Source organism: Melospiza melodia, chromosome 27 (genome assembly GCF_035770615.1).
Source record: "Melospiza melodia melodia isolate bMelMel2 chromosome 27, bMelMel2.pri, whole genome shotgun sequence".
NCBI classification, from domain to species: Eukaryota; Metazoa; Chordata; class Aves; order Passeriformes; family Passerellidae; genus Melospiza; species Melospiza melodia.
This window is the reverse complement of record NC_086220.1, coordinates 3,309,859-3,331,883: the sequence shown is the minus strand read 5'-3', so window position 1 is coordinate 3,331,883 and position 22,025 is coordinate 3,309,859. Positions and strand designations below refer to the sequence as shown.

The window sequence follows — 22,025 nt, the reverse complement described above, 5'->3', positions numbered from 1 at the left end:
CACTGCGAGCGCGGGGAAGGTCCTCCTTTACACGCTTTCCGCCCCCCCCTCCGCCCCCCCCCAAATACCGTGCTGTTGTGCTCCCCTCCTCACAAAGCCTCATGGTACACGTGTGCGAGGGGACAGTGCCTAGGCCACCCACGGGACTCTTCAGAACAGGGAGTGCCAGTCCCCTCCACCGCAGCTGGCAGCTCCCCGGGCCGCAGGGCAGGGGTCTGGTACTGCCCCGGGGAGCACTCGGCAGGTCCTGTGATGATGCAAGTGCTGCGGTGCATCCCGGCAGGCTCCGGCTCACTGAATGGCATGGCGTACTCAGGCTCTGGCGGCAGTGGCTCCGCGTACTCATTGTGCTTCCCTGGGACGTCGTAGTGGTTCAGGACCAGTGGTAGAGTGTAGCCCTCTTCTAAGAGTGGTTTGAAGGTGGAGGGACCTGTCTGGCTGCTGGGGTTCGCCTGCACCAGGTCTGGCTCAGTGTACTCTGAAACAGGGAGGCTGCCATGTCAGGAGGGAGGGTGGTGGTGCTGCGGCAGAGGTGGGTGAGGTGGGTTGAAAAACTGAGCATGTTTGGACTTTCAGGGATAGAAAAACTGCTAAAACCCACCCAACACAGGGTACCCACCCATGGAGAACCCACATTCCTTTGCCTCACCACAGAGAGGGGCTCCTGCTGTCCCCAGCCACCCTCCAGTGCCAACAGCTGTAATTGAGGTGGACTACTACTACTAAATAATGTGTGGTGCTATTACAATAAATTATAATAATTAATTATAATAATTAAATGGGCATGTCTAATTTATCAGGGCCTTCTTGTTGCACAGGTCCACGATGCAGGAGGGGTCAGACCATAATGGGGAAAGAGGTACGATTGGGAAGATTCGGCTCCAACTCTGGCCCGAGGGACCAGTTCCTGCCCTGATGTCCCTGTTACCTGGCGAATGGGTCCAGCTGAGGTCCCCTGGTGTGGGGGCCATGGGGAAGGAGGCCAGGCTGGGGGCTGGCAGGCTCTGCAGGGAGCAGACTTGGCTCGACTCCAACTTGGGGTACCCTGGACAGGGAAAGGAAACCCTCGGTTGTCATAGACTGTCACCTGGACGTGCAAGTGCCCCTGGGACATGGAACAAGTCCAAGCTTGGCAGCAGCATCAGTTAAACCAGCTGCACCCCACAGCACATAGACCCCTGATTTTGGGGAGGAGTTGTGAACCCTTTTACCTTTTGTGATCCCACAGTTCAGCTCCACTGTTGATTTCCTGCCAAGGGGAGATGCAAGATGAGACAAGAGGTCCCAGCTACCCTGGGCCCACCACCACCTATCTCCTCACACCCACTGCCTTAGGGGCTGTGCCCCTTGGGACCTGGTGAGCAGCTAGATGAAGCTGCTGGAATCTGGGGAGGTGATGCTGAGCTCCCCAGGGCAAAGCAGGGGACAAGGCAGGACCAACCTCTTCCTGTGGCAGAGGAAAGCCAGGAGCAGGAGGCAGGAGCAGAGGAGCACAAAGCCTCCAATAAGCAGTATCACCAGCAGTGTGGAGCCTAGGGAGGGAGTGCAGTGTCAGTGCCCTGGGCCCCATTCCACCGCTTTGCACCCATGAGTGCCAGAAGCCCACCTGGGGCCACTAGAGGAGGAAAATGTGTACCCACGGTGGGATGAAGCCCCAATGGCACCTTGAACACCAAAAGACAATGCTGCACCCCAAGGACAGCCCCCCCATGGCACCCACCTGCCTTCTCCGGGTCCAGGGCAATGCCAGGGATGGGGGTGTGGCTGGCTGGGTGGCTGGTGGCTTCAAGCACCTCCTTGGGGACACTGGGCTCTACAGGACAGAGCAGGGACCGTGACTGTGGAACCACCACAGGGTGCACAGGAAGGTGAAGGTCCCAGGAGGATGTTTCAGATATGGGGGTGTGAGCTCCTGTGGAGGGTCTCACCATAGGGACGGGGTATGCGGACCCGTGCCAGCTGGCAGCCCATCAGGGCCACCTTCAGGGCAATGCGCTGGTGCCAGCTCTGCGGTGTGACACGGATGTAGCGGGCGACGATGGGGGGGATAAAGGCATTAGAGACCTCCCCGTGGCTGTCAGCATTTCCTTCAAACACCTACCAGAGAGGGTGAAGAGGCACCAGTGGCTAAATATCCACTGGCAGGGGTTCTCAGCCTGCTCAGGGATATTCTCCACATGCCCACCTTGTCCTCCTGACCACTGCTGCCTCTGTAGGGTCTCCAATTCTTCCCGTCGCGGCTAGAGGAGACATGGTAGGACGTCACATAGTAGTCGTGCTGCTCAGAGGAGCCCTTTGTGATGATGCCTGTGAATGCAGGAGGGAGTTCCCTGCTGTCAGTTAGGGCGCTGGGGAAGGGCTGCCCTCTACCCCGCTGCCCTCTTCTCCCAGCTGGAATAGCCCTTTATCTCTGAGATACTCAAGACCCAGCTGGGAAAGGACTATTAGGGCAGGACACGTCACCTGGCAGAGGGGGATCCTTCTGACCCTGGGAGGGGATTTGGGTGGCAGATTCCAGTGTGGGATACTCTGGTCTGCCCCCACGAACTGATAACCTCCAGCCCCGGCTGCTAGCCCTGCATTCCTCCCTCCTCCAACCTCTGGCTGGACAATGTTCCCATTTTCCTTGCTGCGGTCGCCAGTCGCTGGCACACAAAGCCCCTGCTTTTGGCAGGCTCGGGCCGCACAAAAGACGCTCACTGGCACCAGATGCAAGAGCATAATATTAACTTGTTCATCCCAGAAATGACTGCAGATGAGGGGGGCAAAGGAACAAAAGGAGGACAGGAGCAGCCAGAGGGGCTGGTGTGCTTTGCATCCTTGTTTGCACCAGTAAAACCACGGCACAATGAACTCCAGTCTATCCTGGGAGTTATAGAGGTGCAACTGCCCTGGGCATTTTTGTGGGGATCAGTGAAGCTAGCACAGCAGGAGGACAGTCATCAGGGTAGCATGGGGACATAGGCAGCTGTTGTCTCACTCGGCCAACTCTCACCTGTGACATTCTTTCGGGTGCCCAGGTCCAGCTCCAGCCAGGCAGCCTTGGCACCGGGTTCAGCTGCCCAGGAATGGTCAGTGGTGCTAAGTGCTGCTCGTTCGGCCACCCAGGCTCGGTCCTGGCCCAGCACGTCCACCTCATGCCACCAGGACGAGGCATTGAAGGTGACCACCTCCAGCACATCATCACAGGCTGGGGACAGGAGACAGCACACTGGGAACCTGGAAACCTCAACTAGGCACAGGGGAGTGGCAGCAGGTCTGACAGCTAAAATCCTCCCTTAATTTCAAGGGAAATGGGAAAAAATACCTTTGTGGAATACAAGTCGCTTCTCAGAGAGAGATCCCCTGTGTGGAAGAAAGCAGGGGGAGCATCAAACAGGGTGAGCAAACCCTAGGGTCTCTGAGGGGTGGCAGTTTCCCAGTGTCAGTGTGAGTGGGTCCTGCAGCTCCATGGGGGGTGCAGCCCCAGCCACTCCTCACCCACCTTTTGGAGCGGAGCCCATTGGCAAAGGCTGACTCATAGAGCGTGATCCCCTTCTCTCGGGACAGGGTGACCTGCCCTCCCAGCTCATCCGCAATCACCCCAGCATGCACAGCTGCCTTGCACAGCACCGATGTCTGCAGGGAGTGGGTAGTAAGGGCAGCCCCCCACGGCAGGCCTGAGCACCCCGTGGGGCCCCCCAAGGCCACACTCATCACCTCTGGGTTGCTGAGGGTGACAAGCAGTGGCCACATGTGCTGTGGGGACCATCCCCAGCAGGTGCACCATGGTGCCCACACTTACGTCCCGGTAGCCCTGGCTCGGGTTGCCCCAGATGTCCCCATGGATGTCCTTGCAGCCTGCAGGGCAGTACACACTGAAACACATGGTAAGCGGTGGGTCAGGGCTCCCTCCCATCCAAACCCTCTCTTCATACCCACTCTGCTCCCCATCCCACCGGAGCTGTACGTCAGGAGAGGGATGGGGATTAAACCAGGATTGATAGGGACCCCTGCAGCAGGGGAGTCCAAAATGGGACAATTCCCCACCCCGACCACTCACCTGATGTACTCCTGGGTGTAATGGGTGCCTCGAACTAGGCAGGAGATCAGGTCTGCAAGGCAGGAACACCCCAGGGTAAGGGATCCCCACCTGCCCCACAGCACACACCCACTTCTGCCTCAGGGCACTCCATTCCCCTTCCCAACTGAATCCTGCTCCTCATTTGGGTTCTGCCCTTCATGCCCCCCTGTCTGGAGGGGCAGGGAGAGATGGCCCCTTGGTCCCTGCAGCCATTGGCCCCATGGCACAACCTATGTTGCCTGTGGCTCTGCCTGATACTGGGGTGCCACCTGCCTTGGGGGTTCAGGGTTCTCAGAGGGGTCTGTATGGCCTGTGGGTCTCCCACATTTGCCTCCAGCCAGGGAGAACATGGAAGTTCGGGAGCTCAGGGCAATGGAAGCTCATGCTGGGGTCAGCAAGGAGCTTCCTTCATGTCCTTGCATGGGCCAGGACACATCCCAGGGGTGTCTCTGCATGCCAGGGGATGCTGCTCCCATACCTGGGTGCTGTGAGGTGGCATAGGACATGAGGAGGCCTCGTCCCGAGCGGTGGCTGGTGCTGTTGAACAGGACGGTCACAGTGCTGGAGTTTGTCACCAGGAGTGGGGCAGAAGGGACGGAGTTCCTGCAGTAGGGCCCTGCCGGCAGGGATGGCACCAAGGAGAGGATTTGGGGTCCCTGGAGACACACTTCAACACATAGACCCCAGGACTCCACCTCCTCTGGCCTGGCCCTCACCAGGGCCAGGGGGGCTCAGGCATTTGGACTGTGCTCAGGGTGGTCCCAGAGTTGTTCCACATCCAGAGTGACCCATCCCCACCAGAGTGCTGAAGGGTGATCCCATGAAGCATGGACCTATGCCAGGCTGGTCCTGTCTTGAAGATGGTTTCATATTTCAGGATAGTCCCACACCCAGGGTGGTCCCAGGTCAGGGCAACATCATGACAGGATGGTCCCATGCCCAGGCTGGTCCCAGCCCCAGGGTGGCTCTATTGCCCTCATTGGGCACCTGCCACCACATCCCCCACTGCAGGGACTGGTACACATGGCATCACCCCACAGGACCCCAAAATGGGAGCCATGTCCTTGTCTCCTCCACATGGCCCCTTTCATAGGTGCTGCTGAAGCTGCCTCCTAAACTGCTCCCTCCCCCCATTTAATCCACGTTAATTTGCAATTCTATCTCTCTGATTAAAACTTCAGCTTAGCAAGCAGGCGGATTCCTTAGGGACATCTCTGGTTCCAGCTGGGGACAGAACGTGGCCCCAATCCCTGGACTGCCATCACCCCCTGTCCCTCACATTGCTCTGCTCTGTATCATGCCTATCACTTGGGCCTCTGGACACACAGAGGTGTTTTGAGCAAATGCCATCATTGTCCTGGGGACAGGGAACTGTGTCCTTGTGTTCCCCTGGGGCTGCTGGTGACACTTCCCCCTGTGCCTCAGTTTCTCTACCCTGACTCACACCCTCATTGTGCCTGGATCATATTGAACCAGGAGGTCGATCCCAGGGGACGTGGGACACATGTGCGCGCAGAGATCTCACATATATCTCACATATCTCACTGTGCCAGAACTGAGATCTGCACAATATGCAGATGAGATGCAGATGAGCCCCCTGCAGATTTCCCTTCCACTGGTTGCCAGATGGCAGCGCTGCCCTGGGTCACTCGTGCCACCTCTGTATGGATCTTGGTGATACCCTGGGAGCTGGGGACCCCTCAGCTGAGCCCCAGAAGCTGCCACCCCCATGGAGACCCTGCCACATCCCAGCAGAATCAGGCCAGCGGCCAGACACCAGCTCTGAGTCAGGGAACGAGCCCACGGCCTCTGCCTGCTCTAGCCTCTTCCCAGAAAACATCTGGAACTTCTCAAGGGCCAGTGTCAGCCACGGGAGAGGGAGTGGAACCCAAGCTCTGTGTCATGCTGGCATGGCTCTGGGGGCACCCAAAGGGTCTGTGGGTGCCTGGCCACCTCCCCCAGCCCCCCAAGAGCATCATCTGGGAGTCCCCCCCCTTTCCCACATTGCTGTATCTCAGCATGGGGCCAGGATGTCTCTTAGCTTTCGGCACAATTATGTCCCTGAGGCCACAGCAGAGAGGATGGGGACCAGGGACCTTGTGTGCTGTCACTCCTTTGGGGACCAGCCCAGAAAGGGTGAAAACCCTGAAGAACAGGGAAAACTCCCAGTCCCGTGGATCCAAGCCAGCTCCTTTCGATCCTGTATTTCCCACTGCATCTCCTGTCCAGCCCCTGCCCCTCACCAGCGCTGCTCCTCCATCCCACCCCACCACTTGATGCTTCCCCCCACCCGCAAAATGTTTTCCTCAGCATTGGTCATGTTCCCAGTGCTGCCAAATCCCTCCAAGACCAGTAAATCTGTCTGGGAAAATCCTGGAAGTGTTTGGGCAGTGGCTGGTCCAACAAATTAATTATTCAGTGGCTGCATCTTGTCCCAGCTGGGCAGTTTCCCACCAAGCTTTGCAATAATCATCTTGGGTACCCATCTCCTCAAATATCCCCATTCACAAATATTACTCTCCTTCTATATCCTCCTCCTTGGATATCAACCCTTATCTTTGGGATACCACTATTTGGGTATCCCCTTCCTTGGATATTTCTCTTCTTTGGATAACCCACTTGTCACATACCAGATACCCCTTGTCCTCTGATATTCCCCTCCTCGGATACCCCCTCCTTGGATATCCCCCTCCTTGGATACTGCCCCACTTGTTTACCCTCCTCCTTAGATATTCTCCCTCCTCATGATGAAATCAGCTAAAACCCCAGATTTTCCTGTTATTCTCCCTATCCACAACACTGTATCACCCTTGCCTCCATTCCCCCAGGACCCCCTTACCGTAGGCAGTGCCAGTCTGGGGGTCAGCGAGCAGCAAGGAGCTGTGGGCACAGTGCTCTGAGGGCTCCAGATCCACATCCCCAAATGCCAGGAGTAGGGAGGAGCCCGGGGGGGCTTGGAGCCGCCAGCAACACATGGTGTGGTTGGGATACGTGCCCGGGTAGTTCTTGGAGCTCAGGGTGCCACTGTGGGGTGTCAGCAGCGTGTGGCCACAGCCGTTTCCTGCAGACGCACCGGGGATAGTGCTCAGAAAGGCTGTTCCCTGCCTCAGTTTCCCCCCTTGGTGAGGCCCCCAGAACAACCCCTGGGCACCTTCAGCCTCTTCAGATGTTTTCCTCATCCAAAGCATTATTTTCTGGTGGCTTTTCTGGATGCTCTTGGGACTGGGAACTGTCCACAGGGGGATCCAGGGATGAAGCTGCCATAGGTTCCCCCACAGCCACCCAGCATGACCCTCTACCTCCAGCTCCTCTACATCCTCCAGTCCAGGACAACCCCAATTTGGGGGGATATAAAAGGATTAAAGGAGAGAATATCCCCACTCCATGGGGCTGTACAGCATCGAGCAGCCCCAGGAACCCCTGACTGCAGCCTTGACCTCGAGGATAACCTTGGGCAGCTGCATTCCCATTGCATCCTTCCCAGGATGATGCCAGACTCACCACAAAAGGGCCTTTTCTCTGGGCTCACTGCCTTTGGGCATGAGGGAATATCCTGGAAATAAGCTGAAAGCATCAGGCATTGAGACCCGGCCATAATTTCTGGGCAGAAGTGGAGTGCAGGGAAAGGGGGAAAGCACCACTTAGCCCCACTGTGTGGGCCAGGCGTTTGTAGGGGTCCGGTGCTCAACACCTCCTCCTCACATCCCCCAAAAGCTGTTGCTCCTGCCAAGCATAATGCTGGCACAGCCAGAAAGAAAAGGGATGGTGGGATAGAATTGCCCAGCCTTGGCTCCCCTTACTGTCGCTGGGAGACAACACAAAGCGCCAGCAAGGGAAAATCCTACAGGAATAAAAACCAGGGGGCTGGCAGTGAAAGATGCCAGCCCCAGCACAGAGTCCCCTCCTCTCCAGCCTGTGGGAAGGGCTTGCATCCAAACTGGGGGAGGTTTATTCTGTAGGACTGGGAAAAATCACCAACTTTTCGCCTTTCTGGGCAGTGTCCACTGACAGAACAGAGCTGGGAAGGATCAGGCCCTCCAAGAGTGGGGGCTGGGGGGGCAGCGGGGACCCCAGGGCTGCCAGGACAATAGCTCCCAGAAGGGATGCTCTGCTGGGGGAGAGAAATTTGGGGTATTTGGGGGCAGTTTGAGCACAGAAAGTTGAAGCCACTGGGATATGCATGGAAAACCCTCTATGGCCAGGACAGCCGGACCTGTGTGCAACTGGGGGGGTGCAACTGGGGGGTCTTGGATGGATCCCCCTAGCTCTATATCCATACTGGTAGTGCAGAGGAGCTGTGGGGACCCATTCCGGAAAAAACCAACCCAAGGAAAGGAAATCTGTTGAAAACATCCTGAGTGTGACCAGCGCATGTCGAGAGGGAATGCCAGAGATAAACGGAGAGATGCAGGCACTCCTGGGAATTTGGCTCCAAAGATGATACCAAGAGGCCAGGAATAGCCAAGACAGAGCCACAGGGGACTTGCCCCCAGCCACAGAAACTTTACTCCCCTCTCAAAAAATGTGAAAACTGGATTTCCGGTGGGCGAGGGTGAACTCAGCCGGGCCCTGCTGGGATCATTCCTGCCAGGGATTTGTTTGTTTTCTTACAGGATGCAAGAAAGACACAACAGGGCGATGCTCCGACAAAAGCCCGGCACATTCCTGCCTCTGAGATCATGCGGCTGGCCCCGGGAAAGCTCCCCCGTGTCCACCAGTGGGTCGGGAATCCGGTGGAAACCTGTTGCGTGATGTGCCCCAAACCACACTTTTTGACCGGGAACGTACTGGGATTCTGCCTCCAATGATCCCAGCCTGTTCCCGTGCCTCAGTTTCCCCTCGGGGATAATGCTTTGGATGACCCATCGTTGTTTCCTCGCTCTTGGATGAGTTGGGGACGAGTGACACCGGGAAACATGAACTTTGGGATCACGTTTGGGTGAACATTTCCTCGGGGTCGTCCTGGACCCCGCGGTTACAAATTCCCCCGGGAGCGGCATTCCGGGGATGGAGGCCACTGCCCGGCTTTGCACGTAAACCCCAGCGATCCTCTTAACCCGTGGATTAGGGGTTCCCCGGGAAAGCCCTGCAGGCGGGATGGAGCCGAACGCGGACTCTCGGGACCCCCGGCGTAGTCGCCACCGGGGGCAGGGACAGAGAGAGTTGGGGTGGGGCTGCGGGGAAAATGGGCTGGTGCAGGACCGGCGTGATGCGGGGGTGGTGGGAGCAGGGACAGAGCTCGTCCCGTCCGGTACCGGAGCAGAGGGATACTGGGAACCTCGTCCCGGACCAGTACCAGGACAGAAGGAGGGCGGGGACCCCGTCCAGTCCGGTACCGGGACAGAGAGATGGCGAGGATATCGTTTGGGTTCGGTACCAGAGCAAAGGGATGGCAGGGACCCTGTCCCAGGTCGGTACCGGGACAGAGGGATGGCAGAGATCCCGTTCAGGAAAAGAACCGGGGCAGGCGCACCGCGACGACGCTGTGCCGGTGTGGTCTGCTCTGGTCACAGCAGGGAACCGTTCCCGTGAGCCTATCCTGATTCGATCCCGGTCCAGACACAGCGAAGAGCCCGTCCCGGTGCAGAGGCGAGCCCGTTCGGTCCCCCTTCCCAGTCCCCATACCGCACCAAGTTCCAGTCCCATCCCGGCGAGCGAAGCAGAAGCTCCGACGGTACCGGTGGGAGTGGGGCTCCCGGTGCCGCGTCTCGGTGTGGGATGTCCCGCTGCCGGTGCTCCGCAATCAGCACTCACCGTCCTGTGCGCCGGCCGAGCGCAGCCCCAGAGAGCCGAGCAGGAGGCAGTGGCGGACCAGCACCAGCGCCCCCGAGGCCGCCCCGCCGCCCGCCCGCATCCTCCTCCCTCCGCCGCCACCCTGGCCCCGCCACGGCTCCGCAGCGCCGTCGCCCCGGCCGCGCCCTTCTCCGCCCTGCCACGCCCATTGGCTGTCACCGCCCGACCCCGCGTAACCATTGGTCGGACCCCTTGTCAGTCGACCGGCACGCACTGCAGGGGCGGTGGGAGGTTGGGCAGGCCGGCCGTGGGAGGTCCCGGTGGTCCCGCCGGGGCTGGCTTGGGGCGGGGCGGGAGATGCCCGGTAGTGCGTTCTACGACTCGCTGCTGTGACCAGGGGGGAGCGAACTTCGCCGTGACAGCCCCGCCTGCAACTCCTGGCTTGGGCTGGCGGGTGACGCCGCGAAGGCGATACTGCCGGCGGCCACCAGGGAGCAGCAAAACGCCGCGTGCTTCGCCGGTCGGCCCCTTTAAGGCAGGAGGCGGCCGGAAGTGCTGGCGGCCGAGGCCGCGGCGGGCACTGCGCATGCGTTGCTGCTGCCCGGCCCGCCTCCCCCCTCCCCATCCCCCCGTTCCCCCGTCCCACAGCCCCCGGTTTCGGCCGCTCGCCGACGGTAAGGCCCAGCCGGCGCCGCGCTACGGGGGCCGGGAGGGGCCATGCGGCGCGAAGGGGCGGGGCGAGGCGGGAGGGGGCCTGGCCCCGCCGAGAGGGGAGGGAGGGGTCGCCGCCGTACGTGCCGCCGCCGCTGCCGCGAGGGCGGGCGTCGCGCGCGCGCCGCTCGGGGTGGGGGGTGGGGGGGGGGCAGCGGGGGGTAGCCAGCGCCGTGGGGAGGGGGGCCGAGGCCACGCCCCCTCCCCCGGGCAGGCCACGCCCCTTCGCCGCCGTGCGCGCCGCGGGGTGGTCCCGCCGGTCCTGTGTCACGTGACCTCTCGACCCCGGCGCGGGGCAGGCGGCGACCCCCGAGCCGCGGCCCGGAGACCCCGCGGGGCCCGGGGGGGTTCCCTTGTGTAGCTCCCCCCTTCTCCTTTAAGGCCTCGGCGTGATCGCCGCCGCGATTTGTCCGTGTCCTATTGACCCCCCCGCGCCAGGTATCCTGGCGAAGCTCTGCCGTCTCTCGAGGGGCCCCGGGTGGCTCCGTCTGTCCCTCGGAGCGGGATGAGGTGCGGGAAACCGCGGGAGTCCCACGCCTGGAGCCGGGTGGGTGCGTAGTCCCTGTGTCGGCGGCTCCCCGGGTTTGTCCTGGTGTATCCCAACCAGGGGATACCGAAACCCCTGTCACTCGCCAGGAGATCCTGACCTGAAATCTCTGAGATTTACATGGGATATTGAGAAGAAATTGTTCCCTGTGAGAGTGGTGACGCCCTGGCATAGGTTGCCCAGAGAAGCGGTGGCTGCCCCTGGATCCCTGGAAGTGTCCAAGGCCAGGCTGGATGGGGCTTGGACCAACCTGGTCAAGTGATAGGTGTCCCTGTCCATGGCTGGAGGTCGGATGAGATGAGCTTTCAAGTTCCTTCTTACCTGAACCATTCCACGATTCTGAGACTGGCTTTCCCAGCAGCATGTAGACCTCAGGCTAGCAGGGATGACCTCCAGGCACACATTGTAACCAAACCACCTCTGTGCCTTGTGCACAACCATAGGCTCCATCTCCTGGGAGTGCAGCTTCTCCGGGACCCCCTGTCAGGTCCTCCTGTGTTAACACCACACCTTGACACCAGCTTCTCCTGGGAAGGATCATCCACAGGCATGTTCCTGGTAGTGAGGGATCAGAACATGCCAGGGGTGGACCAGAGCATTCCAGGGGTGGCTGGAGGCACCGCTGTCCAGGGCCAGTGGGAGAAGCTCTGTGTTGAAAACACACTCTTGCCAAAACCCACCAATGTGGGTCTGTTCCTTGGTGCCAGGTTGGGGGTTCAGAGCTGGAGAGAGCTGCTGGCTCGGGAAGTTACGAGTGGGATGACACTGGGGGGATCTGCCTCTGGGATCTGTTCCCAGCTCTCATGATCCACAGGGAGGAGAAAACCTTGCCACGTTCATGTGAGAGATGGCGAATGCCGAGGTGAGCGTCCCTGTGGGTGATGTGGTGGTTGTACCAAGTGACGGGAATGAAGGGGAGAGCCCGGAGGATACCAAAACCCAAGTGATCTTGCAGCTCCAGCCGGTGCAGCAAGGGTGAGTAGGATGGTACTACCTGGGAGGTGTGAGGTGGGATGGGGGGGAGCCCTGTGGGTTTTCATGGTGTGGGTACAGTGTGTCACTGTGTTTTCCAGATCTGCATCAGTTTTGTGCCATGAAGGGGAGAGAGAAAATACAACAGATTAAATCTTTTGTGTGTATGGTTGTCATGGGGCCTCCGAGCGCTGAAATTGTCCTGCAAGGCTGTGTTGCTGCAGTGCTCCCAGATTGTGGAAGCAGTGCTGTCCCAGTCTCTCTCTTCCTTCTCCAGTCCCCGGGCTGGTTTTTGCCACACTGCAGCTGCTGGATGTGGTGGTCTGTGTGTTCAGACCTTCATGTGCCACTGTGCCAGCTCTCTCCTAAAATAATCCTCTTCTAAAATAATGTGGGGCTGGGATGTGGAGGGAATTTTGTAGTTCCCTGGCAGCTGCTGCAGAGAGTGGCTTCATCTTCACCCTGGATCAATCAGGATGGAAAAAAAAACTGGCTCTAATTTGATAATATTTGCAGGGGCAGGGTGGCTGTGGGCCTGACAGTAGCTTCCCTTTGTGGTCGTCTGTGTTGCAGTGTCACACAGGGCTGAAAGGGAAATCCTAGGAGACTGGGCTCTGCTTCCTGTTGTCGAGGGTGACCAAGGGCAGAGGAAAAGGCACAGGGAAGCCTGAAGAGCTGCCTCAGTGGTGCTGGCAGAGTGGAGGGTGGGATGACAGTGCTGGGAATGCCTCTGCATCTATCAGCCCTTGGGATTATTTGTGTTTTATTAGCATTTACCAAAAATTTCCAGGTGATTGCAACTGTATCAGACAAAATTAATGTCCCTTGAGGATAGGCAAAAAGAAATTTACTGATTTTTTTTAACCCTGTGCTGTGAATCCTAATTTCCCATGATTTATATAGTTTGTTTATGGATGGCCACTTTCACCACAGGATTTACCAAGAGGGCTCCGAGGCCAGTGCCGCTGTGGTGGCCGTGGAAACTCACACCATCCACAAGCTGGAAGAAGGGATTGGTGAGTTCACACTTGGTGTGGATGAATCCCCTCCTGTGCAGGGCCAATTTTCTCCAGTTCGCTGGGCTTCTTTCTGGCTCTGCCCCTGCAGATGCTGATTCCCAGGCATGGATGTGGGTAAAGGGGCTGGGCTTACTCTGGAATAAGAGTCTGCTGTTACTGCTTGGTCTCAAAGTCCTGGAAGTGAGATCCTGGCTCTCCTTCAATGAATGGTAAGGGCTCCCATGGGGTCCAGGGGAGCCGGGATGTCACCCTAGTCCTAGTGTGCCGACACTGGCAGCAGGAATGATAGTGATGAGGATGTGGTGACTGAAGCATCAGGTTCTGGTTGTGGGGTCTTTGCTGAACTAGCGTCTGATGGTTTGGATTGGATGTTCATAAGAACTGAGCAGGTTGGCTCCAACTGCTTTCTCCCATCCTGAGCAGTGTGTGGAAAAAGGCTCCTGTCAATGGATGCTGTCAGTAGATCTTGACTAGAGTTCTGCTTTCTGTGTTGGTTTGGGTCTTTTGGCAGGATTAGCAGAAACTCTGCACACGAAGAGAATATATTATCAGTAAATATCTGATATCATTGCTAAAGAGATACCAGAGCTGCAAAAATCTGAGAGATATCTGTGCTTGAAATTTTAAACCATTTTGTTGCTTCTAAGATTGTTCTCACTGACACCTCCCCCCTTAGAGATGCGTTGGATTTCTGATTTCATGTTTCCTTATAGCTGAGCTTCATTTGGAGCCAAATGTTATACCAAAAAGCAGATGCCAGTTGCTGTTAGAGTTAATCTGAACTAACTCTGAGAAGATGGAGAGGACTGATCCTGAACTGGGATCTGCCCTTTTTTTTGGTTTCCCACGTGCAGGTCTCATAACCTATGAACTTTCAGCTCCCGTCTTGTGGGATTGGAGCCTCTTGGGTGGAAAGTTTAATTTTAAGCCATTCCTCCCTCAGACCCCAGCACCCTTGAAACGAGTGAGGAAATCGAGATTGCCTATCCCATCACCTGTGGGGAGAGCAAAGCCATCCTCCTCTGGAAGAAGTTTGTCTGCCCAGGAATTAATGTCAAGTGTGTGAAGGTAAAGGAGAAACTCACAGTGGATTCCTTTCTTCTCTTCATGTGTGCTGGTTGGCCTCCACAGGAATTCCTTAGTTTTTGTGTTTCATCCTGGGTCCTTGGACTGTTGGTGCCAAAGTTGTTTTTTCATGGGGAGAAGCATGGAAAGAGTGGATTAAGGAGGGAAGGATATCACCCCCTTCATATTTCAGTGGTATTTGCCCTTGAGGAAGGACTGAAGGCAGGCAGGAGATATGTGTTGAGATCTGGCAGAGCTTTGCCTCCTCCCTTTTCCTTCGTGTCCTGGTATTCCACTTCTGTCACTGCCTTGGCTAGCAGGTTGCATTGAGAAGGGAAATCTTGATGTTACCTTTTCCCACTTGAGAACATGGCAGTTTGACAGCCAAGTCCCTTGTACTCCTGCCCCTCAGCAGGAGCTACTCAAGTCACTGGAGCAGGGCAGAACAGATGCTCAAGGGAAAACCTGTGTCAGCTAGATGCTGCTGGGCCATTGGATGTAAGAGAAACCTCCTGTAGTGATCTCCAAAATGACCCTACATGTTCATTGGAGATTTTTTGGTTCACATAAACCCTTCAAGGGCTGTTTTTGATTAGGGCTCTGAATGCCTATGGTTGGCAGGTCATCCCTACAGACATGCTTCCTGGAGCTGTGAGCATTGCTGTGTCCAGGGGATCAAAGCTGGGAGGGATCTGTGGAGCAGCTCCTCTCTCTGGGTGGAAGTAGGGGCTCAGATGAGCTGTACTGGATGTCCCAATCCTCCCTGTTTGCTGAGCCTTTGCTTGTCTTGTTGCCAGTTCAATGACCAACTGATTAGCCCGAAGCACTTTGTTCACCTGGCTGGGAAGTCTACCCTGAAGGACTGGAAGAGAGCCATTCGCCTTGGAGGAATCATGCTAAGGTATTTGACCCCTGTCCAGCTTCAGGGCTCCACCCCTGCAGCTGCAGGACCCCCAGCAGGCATTTTGTCTGCGTTGCAGTCCCAGGAGGCCTCTTGGAGGCCCACAGTACCTGCAGCCTGCAGAGATCCTGGCTCCATGATTTGAGAGTCAGGATCCCTCACCCTGGACAGAAGTGGCATTGCCTGGGGAACCTGGGGTGGAACAGGACTGAAACAGTGTGTGTGAAGCTGGGAGTCTCTTGTGTTTGCCATTTGAAAGCCTTGCAGGAGATTTTTTGGGTGCAGAGTGGCCTGGGGATCTCTCTTTCTCTTTCCTTCCCATGACCATAGCTTTCGCGGGTGGAATACTCCCTTTTGTCTCTAGGCTGAGATTTGAACTAAGCCTGATTCTATCCCCACTCCCTGCACAGGAAGATGATGGATTCAGGGCAGATTGACTTCTACCAACATGACAAAGTTTGTACCAACACCTGTCGAAGCACCAAGTTTGATCTCCTGATCAGCAGTGCCAGAGCACCAGTGCCGGGGCAGCAGAGCGTGGTGCAGACTCCAACCTCAGCTGATGGTAGGAAACCAGTTACCAATGCCATGGGAACTTCCCTCTGATGCTCCTCTCCCTCCTACACGCACTTCACACCTTCTTCCCAGGCACATCAGGGCAGTCCCACCAGGAGATTGCTCTGGTTTCTGGAAAGGAAAATGCTTCTTGTGTCTGTTCAGAGAAGTCTTGGCAGCATCTGTCAGGGGGCTCTGTTCTGCAGGACTGGGAAGGTTGGAAAACAGCTGGCATCAAGAAGCTGCTTTCCAGAGAGGCAGCCTTCATAGCCAGGAGAAGGATTGAGAGTCTTGCAGGGATCTTTGTTCTGGGATCATCATGGGAGCAAACAATTGTGAGAGCTTGCACAGCATTTTCCGATATATTTCCCATTTGTGACTCTGTTATAAAGGCATGAGTTGGTCTCAGGAGTGAATTTAGAAATGCTGTCCTTCTTCAGAACGTCCATGAACAGGATATGGTGGTTGGACATGATTTGATTGTCATTCCAGCTGTAAGTTCTGAGTGATCCTGTGCTCCAGATCAGATATTGATCTCTTTGCTGAGGTTAAGGGAGAAGACTATTCCCAACTGTACCCCACTGTTAAGCTGGGTGGGTTACATTTCTCTGCCCCTGGTTGGGTGACATGGCAGAGTTGTCCATAGGCTAACGAGAATCTCTTGGAAAGCACCATAGCCAACTTACAGTGGCTGCACATTGGTAAGTCCCAAATTTGATCCAGAAATTTAGAATTGGGTCAGATTCATTTCCCTTTAATAAACCAGCTGGGACCCCAGCTCCATTTCATGAGGGATTAGGGGTGCAGAGCTTCCTGTGAATGATGCAAGGGGAGAAGAGTGGCTGGACTGAGCCTTGTTTGTTCCCTTTTTTATTCTGATCTCTTTCTGCTCCCTTGAGCCAGGACTCCACTGTGCAAGGCACATGATTTTCCCTCCAGAAGCTCCAGAGCTTTTCACAGTCACAGTTCCAATGAGAAGCAGCAATACATACTTTTGAGTGGTTTGGTTGAAAGAAGCCAAGCGCAAACCTTACCCAAAGAGTGAAAGAGAGCCTGAGGAGGGCTGAGGGGTTGGGAAGCAAAGCAGGGATTCAGGCTGTCAGAGGGAGTTGATGAGAGCTTTCTGGCAGGGAGCATCACCCAGATTGCGCTGTCAGAGGAGAGTATGGAGGAGGGGATAGAGTGGAACTCGGCTCTGACAGCTGCTGTCACCATGGCCACTGAGGAAGGCATGAAAAAGGACACGGATGAGATTTCAGGTAAGCTTAGGCTGCTTGTTGGGTGTTTTCTTCCCCTCTGCTCCCCTGTTACATTTTTGGAAACCTAAATCTTGCAAATAAGTAAAGTTTGGACAATGACAAAGCTGTCCCTCAGCCTCTTGGATCTTCAGCATTACCCAGGCATTCAAGATTTCTGCCAATGGAGCTCCTCACCACTGCAGGACTTTGACCCTGGCCTCATGGCTGATGTATAATCCCTCAGATCAGATGTTACTGGTTGCTGTGAGGGGCTTTTCTGTTTTATTCAAAGGACATGAAACACATCTGCCAGCCTGGAGCCAGGCTGGAACCAACAAAGAGCAGAGTAATGTTTGCTCTCTGTCAGCTCTGTTCTGTGTCTCTCTGGCCTTCCATCCCCTTGTATCAGTATGGAAGCTTAGCTAGAATTTCCTCAAATTATGATTTTAAGCTTTGCATCTTGCAAAAATGTGAATTGTTGCCTTGGAAGTCATGGACTTGCTTAAAAACCTATTCCTGATTTTCTGCCTGAGTCCATTTTACTTGGTTTGGAGTTGGTTATTTTTTTCAGACGTCCTGTCCACCCCAGTAGCCAAGCTACCTTGCAAAGGTAGTCACCTTGAAAAGATACATTTGCCTTAGAGGGTTTAAGGACTCTGTGGGAAAAATGCCAAATGCTTGTATATGTTGACTTTTCCTCCTCTTCTGTGCCAGAGGACACACTGATGTTCTGGAAAGGAATAGCTGATGTGGGGCTGATGGAAGAGGTGGTGTGCAACATCCAAAAGGAAATAGAAGAAGTCCTAAGAGGTGTGCAGCAGCGGTTGAGTCAGTCTCCCTTCCAGATGACAGGTAGGTTGTGAGGAAAAAGCCTCAAAAAGGCAGTTGCAAGCAAAAAAAAAACAAAACAGTGCTAAGGGTCCATTCCACCATGTGAAGCTGGTGAGTCAGGATGGGGAGTGAGTTCCCACTCATTAGCTGAGTTGTGGGAGCATAGTCTGCGTTCTCAGCCTGCCTCAGCCTGCCCAGCTGTGAAGTGCCTTTGCTTCAAAGCACAAAGGTACACCATTCCCTCCTGTTCCCTGAGCAAAGTGACCCTGGCAGCTTGCTCGGACCATCAGATGACTGTCCACAGCTCCCAGCCCTGATGGAAGCTTTCCCAGAGTCACTTGGACTGGAGTTACTTAAACACTTCTCTGTGACACTGCAGGGCTAAACAGGTCCTGCACCCTCACTTCTTACTCTGCTTTTACTGGTGCCAGAAAACCTGTTTTGGGGCTGAACCAGATGAGGGAAATTATCTGGGTTAAAAATAAATCCCCCTCCCCTTTTTAGGGTTATTTTTAACTTGTAACAGGCTCCCTAATCTGATTTGGAACATGCCCCTGTGAACACCTCTTGTTGATGCTCTTCCTGGGAGAACATACATGTAGCCACAAACTTTATTTTACCCAGGATATATATTTTTTTTATTTTCTAATTTAACTTTGGGCTGGTTCATCTTTGTGTCTGATAGGTGTCAGGTTTTGGGAACTATGAGTGATTGAAGTCAGTGGATTATAACAGACATTTTGCACAGCTTTCTGTGGAGCTTGGCATGTTAATGACACTGTCAGGAGCATGGGGGTGATGGTTTGTAGGTGGAGAGCTCGTTTGTATCTCCGTGATTGCAAATTACACTTCCATTTGCAGCAATTAGGAGCTGCTGGAGTGACACAGCTCTGTCAAATTTGCTATATCATGTGAATGGGATGATTTAATCCTGGGATGTCAGAAGGATGAGGGAGTTGAGTTTCCATTTTTCAGCTAGCCCTTGTGAAAGAACAGAGAGTGTTTTAAAAAGTAGTAGAAAATATTTGGTGTAACAGGAGCATCTTTTGAGTGCCCAAGTCTTAACATCCCTGTGCCCCTTCCTTGGAGATGCTGCAGTCCTGAACAACGTCGCCCATACATTTGGCTTAATGGACACAGTCAAGAAGGTACTGGACAACAGGAAAAACCAGACAGAGCAAGGAGAGGAACAGTTTCTTTACACACTGGCAGGTAAAGGGCCTAATAGGAGTTCACATCCTGCTGCTCCTCTTGGGAATGGACATGACTTTCCTTTTCCTCAATTAATTAGGGTTAGTGTTCAGTACAGGCTGCCCCAAAACAAGTGCATCCCAATCATTTTCTGTCCTAGGGCTTGAGTGAAATTTCCTCTCTCCCCTGTCTCACAGAGAGCAATTGCTTGGGACTTCGGACAACTCAAAGTCTGTGCCCTTTGCTGCAATGGGAGTGCTGCAGGCACCTGAGGTCCAGTTCCCTCAGGATTAGGGGTAGGACCTGCCAGCTCAGGGCTGTGCAATCATCACCTGAGCTGTGGACAGTGTTGTGCTGTACCCAAGCTAATAAGCCTCTCTGAGTATGGGGTGCTGAGCTTCTGCTTGTCTTGGCTATCAGGACTATCTTCTTGTCTTATAGTGCTATTGGGTATCCTGCTCAGTTTTCTCTGAGCTGAAGCCACTGACTGACCTGGGATCCCCAGAGCTGCTCATTGGATGTGTCTCCCTCCTCACCATGTACTGTAGGATCTGTTATTATCTGAGATGTCCTAGTCCCCTGCTGCCTGGATAAATGAGGTCACTGTGCTACTTCTGGCTCCCAATGTTCCCACTGATAAGTGTTGAGGGGGATGTTTCATCCTGCTGGCTGTCCCCAATGCAGGTGCTTGGCTCCTGGGGAGGTGATCCAGCCAAGCTCAGGAAGCAATTCCAACTGCCTGGGGGGGGTTTATCCACTCTCCCTTGCAAGTGGGTTTTAGCTTGTGGGGAGCAGAAATGTCCATCTCGTCAGTAGGAGTAGCCAACACGTATGGAATGTTACCTGTGTCTTACCCAGGTGCTGGCAGCTGGAACATTGACCAGGTCTATGTAGGTGGCAGGAGAACCTAGCCTTTTCCTTCAGTGCCCTTTGATCTCAAGGGAGAAGCCAAGATCAGGCTTGCTGGGTGGTTGGGTGACCTCCTGTCACAAATGTGGGAGTGATGGTTGGTTCTGGAGCCCCAAGAGCTCCTACTTACCCTGGCGTGACATGTTGCTCAACCATTCCCTATGCAGACCTGGAGCGGCAGCTGGAAGAACAGAAGAAACTTGCCAGGGACCAGAAGACCAAGTCTCAAACCATCCAGAACGTGGTGCTGATGCCCATGAGCACTCCCAAGCCTCCCAAGAGACCCCGTCTGCAGCGCCCAGCCTCTGCTACCATCCTCAGCCCCTCCACCCCCATCCAGCAGCCTCAGTTCACTGTCATCTCCCCCATCGCCATCGCGCCCGTTGGACAACAGTTCTCTGTGGGCAACATCCCAGTGGCAACCCTCAGCCAAGGCTCCAGCCCAGTGACTGTTCATACCTTGCCGTCTGGCTCCCAGCTCTTCCGATATGCCACCGTGGTTTCATCCTCCAAGACCAGCTCCTCGGACACCGTCACCCTGCACCCATCCTCCAGCCTGGCACTGCTGAGCTCAGCAGCCATGCAGGACACCGGGGCCCTCGCCAACGTGGCGACCATGGTCAACCCTGTGGAACTAGTGGCCATGGAGTCTGGCATCACTTCCACCATCCAAGCTGTGGAAGGCACCTCAGATGATGGGCAGACCATCATAGAGATTGACCCAGCGCCGGATCCTGAGGTGGACACAGACGAATCAGAGGGCAAAGCTGTGATCCTGGAGACAGAGCTGAGGACTGAGGAGAAAGTGGTGGGAGATGTGGAAGACCATCAGCACCAGGTCCATAATGTGGAGATTGTGGTCTTGGAAGACTAGTGGGGAAGGCAAGCATCTGTTAGTGGAAGAGTTGGGAATTCGTTTTATTTCAGGCTTTTTTGTTAAGCATCTTTTCCAGCCACCTCAGTTGTTACTATGGATATTTTCATTGTACTGTGTATATATATATATATATATGTGTATATATATATATATATATATATATACACACACACATATACATATACATATATATATGTGTGCGTGTGTGTAAAAGGTTTGGGGTTTTTTTTAAACAAAGCTGGAGAAACACATGAGACATGGATAAGGCTCCGTCTCTGTGGAGCACTGAACAATACCACCCGTGGCAGGGTCAAGGAGAGACTGGATCTCTGCTGGACAAACCAACCAGGAGGAACTAGCCATGCCCCGGTGCTTCTGCTCCAGGGCTGCCCTGGCCCGGAGACTTTATTTGAGAGACAGTAACACTTGCGTGTGGATGTGGCTGTGAGAAGGGGTGACGGATTTGGGGTGGAACAGGTACCTCATTTGTATTTTTATTTTCCCCAGGGAAAGGGAATTCCGTCAGACCCTTCACTGTCACCTCAAATGGGATTTTTTATTATTTTTCTTGCTTTGAGGAGGCTGACAGTACAATGAATTTACTGTCCATGTTCTCCTCCTCCACACAAATTGTTTTTATATCTCTATTTTTTTGTATTTGTTTGCTCTCTCCCTTCCCTTGTCCAGATTTCCCAGCCGCAGAGCCCTGGGACCCTCTCTCAGGGTCCCTGTATCCCAATCCCTCCTCTTCCCATGGCACTTTTCCCCCATCCCTTTCCCTGCCTGGCAAGGCTTGGTGCTGCAAATGCCACTTGAAGATTCCGAGATCACTTCAGCCTTTGAATAAGGCAATGAATATCAACTCAAGCTCAAACCCAGTCCTCCCCCTTGGCTGCTCAGCACCCCAGGGACCTTTCAAGGTGTACAAAGCATGTTGTGCTGTTGCTTTCTGGGAGAGACAGATTTCGGATCAGGACAGCTTCTGTTTACACTGTGTGCTGAGGCTGCTCCGTGCTTGTTGCTTCTTGTTTGGTGGTTTTATTTTTGTATTACTTTTTCTTCTTTCTTCCTGTAATCTCTTGGCAGGGTTAGAACTGGCACATTGCTGAAATACGGTGCACTCCGCTGTTTTCCCACTTTCCCTCTTTTTTTCCAGTGGCTGGAGATCTATTTGGGCTTTGCCACACTGGGAAAATGGAGGGGGAAAGCAACGGGTGGCTTCAGAGGTGCAGAGATTTGGGAGGCTGGAAGGGTGGGAACTGCTTGGCTGGAAATACTAAGCAAAGGAAACACACCTGGGGAGGGTGGGGAAAGGGCAGGAAGATGTGTCTGGCTATTTTTTTGCATTAAAAGGAAAAATGGAGTTAAGCTCCAATGGATTTTTTCATTGGAGAGGTGAAAGGCAGTGCCACC

At 54.8% G+C, this 22,025-nt stretch overlaps 2 protein-coding genes across 6 annotated transcripts in view; one reads left to right on the top strand and one right to left on the bottom strand.

Moving 5' to 3' along the window:
- Positions 1-40: 40 nt before the first annotated feature.
- LOC134429923 (discoidin, CUB and LCCL domain-containing protein 1-like) lies at positions 41-9,693 on the bottom strand. 2 transcript variants are annotated; one of them, XM_063177335.1, is made up of 15 exons: positions 7,565-9,693; positions 6,903-7,124; positions 4,542-4,679; positions 4,043-4,094; positions 3,785-3,857; positions 3,485-3,618; positions 3,308-3,345; positions 2,996-3,190; positions 2,186-2,307; positions 1,929-2,097; positions 1,721-1,813; positions 1,442-1,532; positions 1,212-1,249; positions 929-1,045; positions 41-478 (listed from the first exon to the last, which is right to left on the bottom strand). In XM_063177335.1, exons 1-15 carry the CDS (start codon positions 7,656-7,658, stop codon positions 90-92), a joined length of 1,965 nt encoding a protein of 654 aa, XP_063033405.1. In that variant the 5' UTR covers positions 7,659-9,693; the 3' UTR covers positions 41-89. The 2 variants fall into 2 exon arrangements, with proteins under 2 accessions (XP_063033405.1, XP_063033404.1); XM_063177334.1 differs by having other exon boundaries at positions 6,903-9,693.
- A 722-nt stretch (positions 9,694-10,415) lies between these two features.
- Positions 10,416-22,025, top strand: part of GMEB1 (glucocorticoid modulatory element binding protein 1) — a 31,240-nt gene continuing 19,630 nt past the window's right edge. The window contains exons 1-10 of one of the 4 annotated variants that reach the window (XR_010030720.1): positions 10,416-10,470; positions 11,869-12,029; positions 12,960-13,042; positions 13,989-14,113; positions 14,908-15,011; positions 15,422-15,576; positions 16,697-16,825; positions 17,519-17,656; positions 18,725-18,847; positions 19,903-21,089. Coding sequence is in view for 1 of the 4 variants with exons in the window: in XM_063177545.1 (XP_063033615.1) it covers positions 11,902-12,029; positions 12,960-13,042; positions 13,989-14,113; positions 14,908-15,011; positions 15,422-15,576; positions 16,697-16,825; positions 17,519-17,656; positions 18,725-18,847; positions 19,903-20,609 (1,692 nt within the window). In the remaining 3 variants the exon portion in view is untranslated. The other 3 variants (XR_010030719.1, XM_063177545.1, XR_010030721.1) reach the window with 3 other exon arrangements.